This window comes from Lagopus leucura, unplaced genomic scaffold (genome assembly GCF_019238085.1).
Source record: "Lagopus leucura isolate 7727_CA_CO unplaced genomic scaffold, USGS_WTPT01 Super-Scaffold_73, whole genome shotgun sequence".
NCBI classification, from domain to species: domain Eukaryota; kingdom Metazoa; phylum Chordata; class Aves; order Galliformes; family Phasianidae; genus Lagopus; species Lagopus leucura.
In genome coordinates this window covers 68,460,801-68,475,355 of record NW_024962252.1, presented here as the reverse complement: position 1 = coordinate 68,475,355, position 14,555 = coordinate 68,460,801, and the positions used below count along the sequence as shown (strand labels likewise).

The 14,555-nt window shown below is 35.2% G+C and overlaps 1 protein-coding gene across 5 annotated transcripts in view; it reads left to right on the top strand.

Annotated features, from left to right (window-relative positions):
- The window catches only part of CEP170 (centrosomal protein 170), an 88,222-nt gene that overhangs the window by 29,420 nt on the left and 44,247 nt on the right, over positions 1 to 14,555 (top strand). For all 5 annotated transcript variants that reach the window (XM_042879818.1, XM_042879810.1, XM_042879804.1 and 2 more), the window contains exons 4-8: positions 2,536 to 2,614; positions 3,205 to 3,263; positions 3,367 to 3,529; positions 5,767 to 5,901; positions 11,592 to 12,068. In XM_042879818.1, coding sequence (XP_042735752.1) covers positions 2,536 to 2,614; positions 3,205 to 3,263; positions 3,367 to 3,529; positions 5,767 to 5,901; positions 11,592 to 12,068 — 913 coding nt within the window. The remainder of the gene's footprint in view (positions 1 to 2,535; positions 2,615 to 3,204; positions 3,264 to 3,366; positions 3,530 to 5,766; positions 5,902 to 11,591; positions 12,069 to 14,555) is intronic.

Sequence of the window (14,555 nt, the reverse complement as noted above, 5' to 3'; positions counted from 1 at the left end):
CAGATTGAGAGCCTATTCTGTGGTCAAATGTGCCAGCCTTGAACCTCTGTCTTACTCTTCAGCATCCTTGTGGAAGTTCTGGTTTTCTGTTTCCAGACCAGTACTGAAATTCAGGCTGTGTTGAGGATATTCTTTGCATGTCTGGGCTCTCGTAATGTTTAATTAGAATAAATATGCATTAAATACCGCTTTTAAGTTTCAGGCTTGCTAAACAGTAATTTTTAATTAATTCTTATTTCTTAGAGAAGTTACCTACATTGTAGAATATAGTCAGTTTTATGACCAAGGTGAGCATTAGTAGAGAAAAAAAAAAAAAAAAAAAAAAAAGAAAAAAGAAAAATTGCTATTTATTTAGAAAATTAAAATGAAACAGAAGAGCCCTGTATTATTTGGAGGAAGTAATCCTCTCTGTATTTAGAGACTTGATCTCATGCTGGATATCTCATACTGGATTTATTTAAATGAACAAAACAAGTGTTTAAAGATTCGGATACTTGACTTACTTATTAAATATTTATTTGTTGTGTGCACTCCTAACTTCAAAGTTTTGCTTTAGAAGTGGCAGACTTCAGCTGCTCCAGTTCTTAAAAATACATAGATATTGTTTAAATTTTTTCAAGTTTGAATTTGCAGTACCTGCAGCCTTCTGCAGGGTGCTGGTATTTTGAACACCTGAAAATGGCACAAAACAAAGTAAATACCTTTAATCTGGGTGCTCCACGTTCAATCTCCCATCTTCAGAATTTATGCTTAGTCATTCTAAAAAAATAAAAATGAGCAGGAAGCTGTAAAATTGATTTTTGTGTGAGGTACAGAAAATAATACAACTGCTAAATAATTCATAAAATATTGCAACAGACTCATATGAGCTAAGCCATAAATATTTTATTTGCCTTGAATTTGCCCCAAATTAAGACTTTTTAAGGATTTGGAAAGAGGATGAGGGAAGTAAATCTAAGGAATGAGAGACTGGTCATGAGTAAGTGATCAGTCATATTTCTTACAAGGAAGGTGCTACGCTGCTATAAGGCCAGATGTTACATCCTTTTTGAGTAAAAGGAGAAGGATGATTTCAAGAAGGCCAGAAGGGAACAAAAGAAGAATAACTGACTGTAAATTTTAGTTCCTCAGTGCTGATTTGAATTCAGTGTTGAGAAACAGTTTAAGGGAAGATGCTGTGCAGAAGGTTTTTGTCAGGTCATATGTTGGACAGATTCTTCAAGGGTCTGAGTGCAGAGTTAGTGTCTTCTTTTTTAATTGTAGCCCAATTGCTAGTTTGGTTGGTTGGTTGATTTTTTTTTTATTATTTTTTTTTCCCCTGGTGGAAAGATTTTTGTTTCTTTTTCTGTTTCTTTTTTTCTTTTTTTTTTTTTTCTTTTTTCCCCTGTTGTTACAAGAGCTATTGCCAATTTCAGAATGTTGTGGAGATAACTCAGAATCATAGAATGGCCTGGGTTAAAAGGACCACAGTGATCATCTACTTTCAATCCCCCTGCCGTGGGCAGGGTCACCAACCACTAGACCAAACATCCATCCTGGCCTTGAATGCCTCCAGGGATAATATAACTTTGACTAGTAACTTTCTAGAATTTTCTGTAGAGCTTGAGCAATGTAATTTCAAGCTGTGTTTATATTCCCTTTTTTTCTTCCCCCACAGAGATGAAATTGTTTGCCTAATCTTCCAGTTTCCCTTTCTGAGATTCGTTTTGACTTGAACGTGTGTTATTCCTCCTCCTTGCTGCTTCTTACTCCTCCTTGTTGTATCTCAGGTGTTCTCTTGAAGTTATACCAGGATATTTTTGTGAGTTTCTTGTTTTCAGCCACTAGGATTTCAGGTCCGAATTAATCTGTACTGCCTCTAACAGCCAGCTGCTATGGCTGGTGAAACTGGGCAGTCTTTCAGGTACATCAATCCTTCTTCAAACTGATGAAAGCTTGTCTGATTTCTCCAATTGTTTCCAACAGTGATTTGAAGGAGGGAGGATTAGTTATGGTACAACAAGTGAACTTTCAAAAGGTGTTGTCAAGACTATGGACTTCACCCTACTTTGCTGCTTGCTGGTGTAATGATGTTATTTTTGCTTGCAAATATTGTTACGCCTGCTGTTGTTCAGGTGTCACAGTACATGAGTTCTCTACCACTGCTTTTTGGAGATAATTTGGATGCAGTAACTTAGTCCATATTTGTTTTCCTTAAAGTCTTTTTACAACGTAGGTAACTTCCAAACTACCTCAGAACATGCATATCCGACATGAAATACTGAAAGAAAAGTGTTTCACAAAGATGATGATAAATCAATTCTGTTGTCTAATTGAGATTGAAAAAGCAAGCTACAAGAAAAATAATGATGATTAGTGCTAATTTGAGGGAATGTTCCCCAGTGAATCAACAGTGGAAAACTTGCAGTGCTGAAAACTTCTTTCTTATAAAGTTAGTTTAATGATTGATTGTTGGGTAGCTTGTTTTGTTTTGTTAGGTTGTTGGCTTTTTTTCAGTTTAAGAGTATCTCTTTCTGTCTTCATTTATTTCTGCAGACATTTGTAAACGATGTGAGGATTCCAGAACAGACATACATCACTCTGAAATTAGAAGATAAACTGAGATTTGGATATGATATCCTTGTCATAAGAGAATGCATGGTGTCCTGATGCACACTTCTCATGAGGAAAATGTAATTGCATTAAATTAAGGGTACTCATTGTATTTGAGAGCTTTAAGCATCTCTCTTTACAACAAAAATGCCCGTATCAGAGAAAATTGCTGAATACTGTACCATGATCAGAAATATTGATCAAGTACATCTCATTGTTTCTCACTAAAAGAGACCTTGATTTCCAATTACTGTTTCAAACCTTTACTTCAAATCCTCTTGTTATACCACTTTGGTGTGTCACTTTTGCGTTGCAGAAAAACAATACTTTGAGGAAAATACTCAAAGTATTGTACTGTATGAGGGAAGAAGAAAAAAGTGTAGTATTACAACATGAAATTTATCTATTCAATGATCTATTTGTAAGTAATAAGTAATTGTGTTGTGCATTTTCTTTTACAAGCACTACTGAATATTGTAGTCCTAACAGTGATAAATGTGTAGAACAGTTCTTATTGTTGGAATGGCAGAACACGCTGTTCTGCCAACGCAGAACTGTTGCCTTTGTAGAAAATCCTCTTGTGAGCAGTGTGTTTTCCTTAGCATTTCCCACATACTAATCTTTTTACTGTTGTCAGAGGAGAGATGAGAGTCCCTGAAGAAGCTCTTAAGGTAACAATGGCCTGTGCCTCAGTGGTGCTCTGTCATTACGGGTTATTGATAAAAGATTTTTTTTCATTCTTTGAAATTTATTAATTTACTTAATCTCATATAGCATGAAAAATTTACAAGCCAACTCCAGTTATCCCAGAAATCTTCAGAGGCAGAAGGGTCAAAGCAAACCATCTCCAAAAGCTCAGAGTCCAAAGAAACAGAGTCCACAGCTGAAGTACACCACAAGACTACTGAAGCACTAAAATCTGAAGAGAAATCCATAGGTAAGGTGCATTTTTGCTGCAGAAGCATGCAAGCTTGAAAGAGACATTTGTTTGCTTCACCAGGGTCTGTGAAATTACACACACGGATGTTTTGTTTTGTTTTTAAGTTGTGTTAAATTTTAGATATATTATAAGCATAGAATTTTAGAGTCTTTAAGGTTGGAAAAGACCTCTAAGATCACCTAGTCCATCTGCCAACACATCCCCACTGTGCCCACTAATCATGTTCATCACTGCCACATCTTCATGTCTTGAATACTTCCCTGGGCAACCTGTTCCAATGCATTTTCACCCTTTTGGAGAAGAAGTTAGAGTGAATGAGAGTAATTAATAACTTTCAAAATAGAATTTCTACCTTTATCATAGATCTACATGTTAAGAAAACACCTAAAACAATTTTTTAAGTAGCATTCCTTGTTTTTTGTATTTCTCTTCCTGACAATTAGAAAGCATTTTTGGCAATAAAGTGAAGGGGTTTTTTTGCAGTTGAGCTGAAGCAGTTTGTACTATTTTTCCACCACCATTCTGAATAGTTCTCCTTTTGTGTTTTTTTTTTTCTATTTTTTATTTCTTTGTTTTATAGATCATAGCATTCATCGTTAGATGTGTCAGGGTAGAACCTAACTGCTCTATTGTGGTATAAAAATGGTAGAGGATGTAGTATCAGATCTTGTTTTTACATCATCTTTTGTATTTATATATTGTGTCATGGTGGCTTTGCCCAGGCTGTCTTAAATTCATTGTGTGCTTGTGTTCATTTAGTAATTTTCTCATTATAATTCCTTGCTGTGTTACCTGTTATCACAGGTAATCACACAAATGAGAAAGGTATTGGAGGGTACTGTGCATTACATCTGAATCTGATTGGGTCCAATTCCTTTGTTCATGGCTGTTACTGTGCTGGTTAGGTGTAATCCATTCTGGAAAGCTTGCTTTATATAATTCTCTGCAAAACTGGTAGGAGGTATAACTAATTTTATCTAATCTAGCAACCTATTATGGATGCATAAAGCCTAACCAATACTTCAGTATTCTGATTTAATATTGTTTTTCAGCCTCTTAAATTTTCATTATGTAGCACAGTGGATTTTTTTTTTCTCCTCAACTTCCCTTTTCTCTTGACTTTCAAAAATAACAGTAAAAGTTAATGATTATATTTGACTACAGCTGATAAGCTTTTAGGGTATTTATTCTCTCACTGTTGTTGTATGTTTGCAAAGCTGTTCCCATCAAGTTTTTGAGAACAATTCAGTAGAAGTATAAGGCTGTTTTGAAACAAATGAATAAAATTATATCTACAAATCATGCTGAATTTTGGCGTGACTGTGAAATTTGTACCGAATGTAAGGAATTGCTTTGAATAAAGCCCTGAAGAAAAATGCAAAATAAACATTCATGACAGGCAAAGTAATAGGTAACTACCAAGCTACATTTAAGCAGGTCACACACTTTTATATAAAAGACTGTTTAAAGTAACCTCAGGACATCCATATGATACTAAAATCTCAGTATGGTGAATAAACTCTCAGGAGGGAAGGTCGGATCAAAATTAGTCCAATAAGTTATTGTGAAAACAGAAATTTTAATTAAATCAATACCTTTTTTTTTTTAAAAAAAAAAATTTGACCTCTGGATTTAAATGTGTTTAATCTTGTGTATGCATTCTGTATAATGTTCTTCCTTTATTGGACAGCAGTTTAACTACGGTTTGTTTTAAAAATAATTTTGCTCACTAGTCTTTTACGCTTGATAACTTTCAGCACTCTTAAGTCTGTCAGCAATTTGGAACCTTGGCAACACTGCAAAATTTTGGTCAGTTTTTCATGCACTGAGTTCAGATTTCAGTAAAAGGTCAATGTGGATAAAAGTGACAGTCTTCTCATAGGAATAGCAGTGAACAGCTTTTAGGAATGTACTGCTGTACTGACAACTTCAAGCTCAATGCAGAAAATAGTGTTTGCAGATATATCAGGGCAACAATAAGAGGTGTCAGCTGCCTTTGCAGAAGTGTTTGTGCCAAAAGTTTTGATCAGGTCATTAGTAAGCCTTTATATTTAGAACTCAGATCACTTATCCAGTCTCTAAATTGGTTTTGTATTTGGGCAAATGCGCGCAACCAATTCACTTCAGCTTCCAGGAGAAATGATCCCAATAAATCGCTCTTTTCTTGTTGCTTGAACCTAGGCAACTCAACTAAACACAAAAGCAATTTCCTCAGTTTTGCACTATTTTTATAGATCTTTCTACCATGCCTCGTGGTACACCTTTATATGGACAGCCAGCCTGGTGGGGTGAGGATGAAGCTGATGAAAAAGGTGGTTGTAAACCAGATAGCAAAGGTGAAGAAAAAATGCATGAGACGGCAGCTTCAGGTAAATCTCTTTTCTCTCTCTTTTCTAATTCTTTTGGGAGCTTTTGCTGTTCAGTAGAGTTTCATGTATTGTGAACTGGACATCTAAATAATGTTATTTTCGGAGGTTTGACAGATAGTTTGCACAGATGAAAGCTTAATAAAATTTACCTTAAAAATTATTCTGCAAGAACCTAGAAATTTCCAGAGAAGTGTTTCAGACGTGTGTCAGTTCTCTAGTATTCAGTACAGCTTTTGTCAGTAAATTTAGAAAATATTACCTGAAGTACTGTCTTTTATTTATCAGTTTAGTTAATCTGTCATTTCTCATGCTGAAAATTAGAGATTGCAGTGGGATGTCTTAAGGAAATCGCTTCTGAAAATGTGCTATTTTATTTTTGTGTTTGAGTCTTGGCTATATAAGGTGATTTGTGCTTTCTGTCCTGTAATGTAGTAATCTGCATTAGCAGGGATTGCGTCCTGTATTTCATGCAGTAAACATTTTTATAGTCTGAAGTTAAGCTGATAAAGTTTTATTTCCCCATAGTACCGATTTTTTTTTTTTTTTAATAGTCTGGTTGTCTGCTTGCAGCACGTGTTGCCAAAACAGATCTCAATGTCTATAATTAGACCCCTAAATCTATCATCAGGCTTATAAATAGAATAACTTTTTTCTAAAAAAGAGGAATTGAAATGAACTCTAAACATGATGAAATCAAACAAAACTAACATCACTTTAGTAAAATCAATTTCTCTATTGTTTTTTCACCATAGCTTTTAGTAAACTGTTTCTTATTAGTCTACAGTTCTCAAGATGCAGGCAGTAAGCTGTCTGTAAGTAAGCTTAAAATTTGGACTAATAGAGACGAAACTAGGTGAAATCATTTGTTGTAGTGATAGTTTTCTTGAAACAACTTTGTTGCATGTGGAACACGTGCATCATAATGCAGTACTGCAAACTTTGTGTGCATGCTTGTAAAAAGGTTTTCTCTACCATGGATGGTGTGAGGTGTTATTGTGTACTCCAGTGACAGAGGCTTTTTAAGTACGCTGACTCTGAGAGGTGTAGTAGAAATCTTGGGTAGGAAGGTGTTCTTCAAACACTCCCAAGCGTTCTTAGGGAATACAATTTTTTTCTTTTTCCACTGGCAATAATAATAATAATGAAATACTGTTAGATGGAAAAAAAAAAAAAAAAAAAAAAAGAGGGGCAGCGTGTTTGACAGCAGTTACTAAGAATAAGAATCAAGTCCTTGCCTTCAGTCTTGTCATTGATACATTGGCTATGAAACCTGTGCTCTCTGTATACCAAAACGGGGGTGGTTAAGTCTATGGTATTTATGATTTTGTTTCTTTGACCATGTATTTAGCAAACTAATATAAAAAAAAAAAAAAAAAAAACTATGATTAAATCACGAGGCTTCTTGTACGTGCATTTATCTACCAACATTTTAATACAAAATCATGCATGTTATTTACCCCTGTTAAATATGGGCTTATTAAAAAAATAGCATCCTGAAGTCTGTGGTTTTGGTGCAGTACCGTTAACAAGCTGTGACACAAGACTCCAGGTTCTATTTAGTAGCTATTTTTAGTTTTTTCCTTTTTTAAAGTTATTTTTTCATAGACATTATAGCATTAACTGTTTCACATTTTTAATATATTTATCAAGAGATTTTGCAAGGGGATTGCTGGTATTTACCTTCTCAGTCCCCAGCCAATAGTTGGATCACTACAGGAGTGTATAAAAAGTACTCTGAACATTTTGATACAATTGTAGAGTTAAGCTTTTCAGGCCTCTTTGGTCTACTTACATTCCACATAAATTCCATGCAACTTCCATCAAGTTAATTTCCAGCAAGCTAGTTTGTATTTTCTTCATGCACAGAAGTCTTACAACATAGGTGAACATAATCATTAGAAATTGATGTAAAGAAACACTGTAATGAAGGAAAGTAAGAAACTTCAAAGACCTTCATGTTTAGATTTTTTTTTTTTAACTAAACATCAAATTTTAATTTACTAGAAACTTTTCAAAATGGATATGTTTATTCATTTTCTTTATGGGCTTAAAGCACAAGTTTGGTTCACACTTCATATTATAAACTGCCTACGAGAATTCACTGAAGGTGAATTCACTTATGTGAATTTTGAAACTTTTTTCAGTATCTCAAATCTGTGAAGCCTGATACCATTTTAACAAATTAATCCTATGAATAATCTGCTTCATGCTTTAATGGTTTTTTACATGATTATTTCTTGAATAGAAAAGAAGGCATGAATTATAACAGATGGGGCAAGGTTTAATGAGGAGATTCAAATGGGAGATTTGTTTCTGCCAAGCCAACTACAGACAATTAGTCTCTACAGTCTCAAGTTAATAGGCTTATGTTGCCGTTACTGTCTTCCTACCTCAACGGAAGCTCACTAATGGAAGTTATTTGCAAACGTCAGGAAAGCCTGGAAATCTCAAGAAGTTAAAGCCTTTTTTTTTTTTTTTTCCCTCACACACTTGTTAATCTTATTTAATTATCTATGACCCTGCTAGCCCCACTTACAATCAATTGCTGCAAAGTTACCTACAGTACGACTATTTTATTTATGCTGCATCTGTTAAGGTTACATGCTAGCGCCAAGTTCCTGGGTAGGTAATTATTAATCTGTCCATTTGTTGTATTCTTATTTCTTGGAAAAGTGAAAAATACACTTCTGCTGATCTCAGTAGTAGTTGTAGAATTTACAACAATAATGCCTTTACTAGAAACATAAGAAATGATAGAAGTCATGAATTTTAAATGGGCTTTAGGAAACAGAAGTCAATTACAATTATACAGCTGTGAAGATTGCTATCTTAATTATTTGCTATCTTAATTATATAGTTGAGACTATCTTCTGTATCTATATTTGGTTTTATATGTAATTTCTTTCAGCTTGGCTGATGACTTATGAGTTCACTATAAAATGGCATCACTTTTGTAATATAAATCTGTAGGTACTTGCAATCATATTTTCAGTGAAAAATTCTGAAGGGTGATTTAGCTCAGGATTTCTGTTATTTTTTTGTTTCATCCTTGCTTCCAGTAGTATTATTGATTAGAATAAACAATACTTAACTCTATAAAATGTAAGTACTTTGGTCAGAAAACAGTGCTTTTAAATGATGAATATTAGCTTGTACTTGGAATATTTTTCATAAGATAAATTCTAAGATCTTTTTCTTATTTGGAAATTGCTTGACGTTTGTAACCCAGTTTCTTAATTCTTTGGTTAGAGAGAAATATGTTGTCTAGTGTAGTATCTTTGTAAACAAGAATCTCATGAAATTCAGTGAGAAGTGCAAAATCCCGCACCTGGGGAGGAACAGAGCCAGGCACTGGTACATGCTGCGAACCACCCAGCTGGATGGCAGCTTGGTAGAAAAGGACCTGGGGATCCTGGTAGACAGTAAGTTGAATGTGAGTTAGCAACATGCCTTTGCTGGTAAAAAAAAAGATTGATAGTGTTCTTGGCTACAATAAAAAACATAGCAGCAGCAAGTAAAGAGAGATGATTCTTCCCCTCTTCTCAGCACAGATGAGCCCACACCTGCAGTACTGTGTCCACTTCTGGGGTCTCCCAGTACAAGAGAAATGTGGAGCTCCTGGAGCTGGTCCAATGAAGGGCTAATCAAATAAGATGATCAAGAGATTGGAGCACCTCTCCTGTGTGGAGAGGCTGAGAGCTGAGACTGTTCAGCCTGGAGAAGAGAAGACTTAAGGAGATGTTATCAATATGTAGAAATATCTAATGTGAAGGTGCAGTGAGCACAGAGCTAGGCTCTTTTCAGTATTGCTCAGTACCCTGGGCAAGAAAGAGGGGGGGTAAGCTGAAACACAAGAAGTTTTCTCTAAACATCAGGAAGCACTTCTTTGCTGTGCAGGTGACTGAGCACTACTATTGGCTAACTCGACAGTTTTTAGAGTCTGCCTCCCTGTAGACTTTATATTGCTTTATCTGCTTCATGCTTCCGTGTGGGGGGAGAAGGGGAAGGGCTGCCATTTCCCGGGATGTGGAGTAGTGAGGTGCTGTTGTAGGGCCTAAAAACTACCCTCCAGAGATGAGGTAACCCAGGGTGGATTAAGAACTGGCAGTGCAGGGACCTGTTTGGAAAGAACATGCATCACTAAAATGAGATAGCAAAGAATGTTCTCGGCTTGCAACAGCATGATGTAAAAAATATCTTTTGTGTTTGCAGTGGCTACTTTTAGACAAAATGAATTAATCATGTACCTTCACCAGAGTTACTTTTTCCTGTTGGTATCCAAGCATGGCAATGTATAAAGAATGAATAGAATTTACTATTTGTTATCCCTTAACAACATTCCCCCCGTTTTTATTTTTTTCCAGCTATTATATTATTCCCTATTCATTCTATTTCTCTCTATCAAGCTACTATCCTGTATTTCTTAGTTTTTAATATTTTCCTAAACCTTCATGAGAAGCATGTTGGTGAAGAACACAGATGTATTGTATTAAGCTGTCCTGCATATTTGACTCCTTAAACTCCCATTTGTAGTATGCATGTTTCCAGTTCTACCTTATTGCATAATAATTTCATACATAAATGTTTATTATGCCAGCTGATATACTCTGACTGTTTTTACCTCCAGAAATCTATTAGTTGCATTCTTATTTATCTTCTTGGCAACCCAAAGTGATTTCTTAAACTTCCTGATTCATGATAAATCACATAGGAGCTATTCAGTGTTCTTTGCTGGGATCTAACTAGCCATTACTGCTAACATCTCAAGCGTCTGTTGCTTGTTGCACATCTTTACACCTGATACTTTGGCTGGCTTACTGCTTAATGAACTGCAACCAGAAGATTTGTTTTCTTAAAAATACGTTTGTAGATTTTTTTAGCAACCACAAGAAGCTTTAACCTTCTTTCATGCTATACAGTGGAACTTCCCCATGCTTTTTCCATATTCTGCTTTCTTGACCCCGTTAGAGCATGGTTTCGTAACATTCTGCATGCTTCCAGCTATTGTTGCTTTTCCTGTTCTACAAACTGGAAACAAATAAAATAAGAGCAGATGATGATAGAGTTTAGCTTGATTCTTGGATTTTACCTTTTGTAGAAACATAAAAGGTGCTTGAATTCCAAAATGTTATCCAAGGCTTATTAGGGTTAAAATTTTCAAGTCAGTCTTAACGTTGATCTTGTGTTATTGTGTGAGTTGTTTTTCCAAGGATTTTTATCCAAATTATACTAGCTCTGCACGAAATGAGATAAAGCCAGATCACTAGCACTTGTTTTAGGGAGACCTTGATCTGATGTTTCTTTAAATAGATCGAAATTGCAGTAGCTATAATCTCAACAATTTCTATCATGTTTTTTGCCTGTTCCCCTGTTAGTAATAACTCGTGTGACTTTTACATCATCCAAACATTTTTGGAATGCAGACCTCCTTTGTCAAATTCGAAATGAGCTTTCTGCTGCTTTAAACTGCTTTACACTCCTTACAGCCAAAGCTTGTGCTGTATTTTCAGTAATGCTTTTCATATGTAATTCTGGAATTATTTTTCCAGAGCTGTGTTGCTCAATCTTCTCCGCAGTCTCACTGTTTAGTCCAAAGGCTACTCAAGTGGCCTTTACAGATATTCAGAAAATTCTTGAAGAACCTGTAGTTCCCAAGTATTGTGAAATCTATCTTTTATTTTTCTTAATAGGATGCAGCACAGATGCCAAGCAAGCTGAGGAGCAATCTGCAGCTGCAAGTGAAGAACTTCATCCTTTCTGTAGGGAGCCAAGTTATTTTGAAATTCCTACAAAAGAATTCCAGCAAACTTCACAGGTAGCAGAGAGCGCTATTCATGAAATTCCAACAAAAGACACCCAAAGTTCCCATGCAGCAAGCGCAGGACATGCTTCCTTTACCATTGAGTTTGATGACAACACACCAGGGAAAGTAACAATCAAAGATCACGTGACAAAATTCACGTCTGAGCAGCGCCACAAGTCAAAGAAGCCTTCTTCCTCCAGTGGTCAGGACCTGCCTGGGCTTCAGACTGTGATGATGGCCGCAGAGAGCAAGGTAGCAGATTGGCTAGCACAGAACAATCCTCCTAGAATGATCTGGGATCCAACAGAGGAGGATTCCAAAAGTATTAAGAGTGACGTTCCAGTCTACTTGAAGAGACTGAAAGGTAACGTGAATAATTCCAGCTTTGCTTATTTCTGAGGATAGCAATTCTTCACAAGCATCCAGTCAGTGGATCCCTGAGCCCTTGCAGAGTTCAATGGAAATTACTCTGAAGGAACACAAGAATTTGTGCTTGGGGAATCTTACTGCACCACTGAGTATTAAAAAGCTGATAGTAAACCAAATCATAAATCGTCTTATAGTAAGTATACTGGTTGGGGATATTCTCATACAGCTAAGTATGGTACAAAAGCAATCATCAGGTATTTAAATCATGATTTTGAAGAGAACAAGAAAAAACCCAAGCCTTTAGTTAAAGTTCATGCATCTCACTTTTTCCTGTGAATTGCATTAAGAAGCTGGATTGCTTGATAGAAGTACAAATTATTCAAGTACTCTGAGAAAATCACTTGGTGACAAAAAATATATCATACACTTATTCTGATGATATTAATCAATCACATTTGATGAAGTCAGGCTTGAGTCTGGAACCTGAAATTAACCAAGAATTTCCTTTTTTTTTTACTATGCTTTCAGAATTTTTATAGGAACGCTGCTTTTAGATGAAGTTCCAGTTGGCTTCATGTTCATTTACTTCAGACAATGACATTTCAAATAAAGTTAAATTAAACGTTAAGTGAAAAGCGTACTTTCTTTCAGATCCAACTTAGCAGAATAGAGTAGAAACAGTTTTTCATTTCCAGACAAAGGGGTTCCACTGAAATTCAGACTTTTAGAATAAAAGTTCTGAGGAAATTTTTCAAGTTATTCTCTGTCATTTTCTGTTTTTACTTTCAGAAGGTTAACTCTGCTACTCAAACTTTATTAATTCTGTAGTACTATTGTTTTTAACTCTTAAAGTAGCTGGGATTTTGTACAGTGAGTTTTCTCTTGTTGATCTAAAGGCTGTATATTAAGGCCAACTCTTCCAAAATACACTAAAAAATAGCATTTTCAAAACAGAATTGCATGAGTACAGTAACATTAAAATAATGGCATAAAAGTTCTTCTAGAGGGTGCCACAGAGCATTCTTTGATCGTCATGACATTGTTGGAACAATTTTGTTTATGAGGCCTTAGCCTTTTCCTGGCAGCAGAATCTCCTGCATGTTTGATTCTTTTTTTATTATTATTTTTTGCTTAGGAAAGTGTAAGTTACAGGTTGCATTTGGCCCTAACGCATATCTGAATTTTGGAATCTTTGGGGATCTGTTCATATTCTTACTCTTTACTTCTGCTTTGATCAAAAGGCTACAAAATGTATCTAGCTTTGAAAGTTTGTTTTTAAAAAGAAGTGGAAAATTCTTTCTCATTTTTCTCCTCAACTTTTTCCTGCAGTACCTCGTACTGAATTCACACTGCAAGAATTGCTATAAGACTTTCACAGTGATGTTGATATGTATTGTTACTATACTGATGTATTGTCCATTTTCTTAGTCGCTGTACAAATAAGTGACAAAGGGAGGTCTCTTGCCAAAGAAATGCAGTAAAGATTTCAGTTGTGTATTCAGTGCTGTTAACCTGCTACGTAAGGTTTCCCCACATACAGTTATCATTTAAAAGGACAGTAGCTGAGTGTTCTTATGATGCATGTGGGAAAATCTTCTAAAGCTATTCTTTTAAGAGGGGGGAAAAATAATCACTTGTACATTTTATGTATACATGAGTAAGTCTCAATCCAAAAGAATTTAAAGATAACAAAACTGTTTCTTTACAGGAATTGCAGTAAAACTTAAGGTGTAGGCTACTGCATTGTACATGAAATGAAGTTGTTGAAAGTTAAATGTGACATAATGTGTATGAGTACACAATCTTTCATACATTTTTCAGGCAATATTGCTAAATAGATTTAAATATGTGCGTATATATGATTTATGAAATGTGTTATTCACAGATCACAAAGTAGTTTGAGGAATGAATAATTAATAACAGCCATTTTGCATACACATGTCAGATGGTGTGCGGAATGAATGATAGAATAATTCACTGTTCTTCTTGGAAAGAGTAATAAAGAATTCAAATTTTCTGTAGATTTTTCTCATGATAAACTGTTATTGTAATTGTCTCAGGAAAAGACAATCTAACCACATAAATTATGATTTGACAGATATTCTCACCTACCAGAATGATTACCTTAGGTTTTTCTTTTTCCTTTTAACTCTCCCAAGAATGTTTCAATAATTCAATTGGCTGTGTAATAGAGTTAATATAATTGGGAAACACGCTGTTTCCTTACTGCCTTACAGCTAGTAAAATGCTACCTTTTGTAAATCATTGATAAGTATTTGCAGATTAAAATACTGATGAAAAGGATAATTTGAATGTACTGATATTATTGTTCAGCCTATGTATAAGCAGCAGCTGTATAAGATTTGCAGCTGCAGAGAAGCGTTTGATTCTACACAGAAAGTCAATTTGCAGTTCTTCCTTTGTTTACCAGTTTCTTTTGTATATGTTGAGGGGTTTTTTTTTGTTTGTTTGTTTGTTTGTA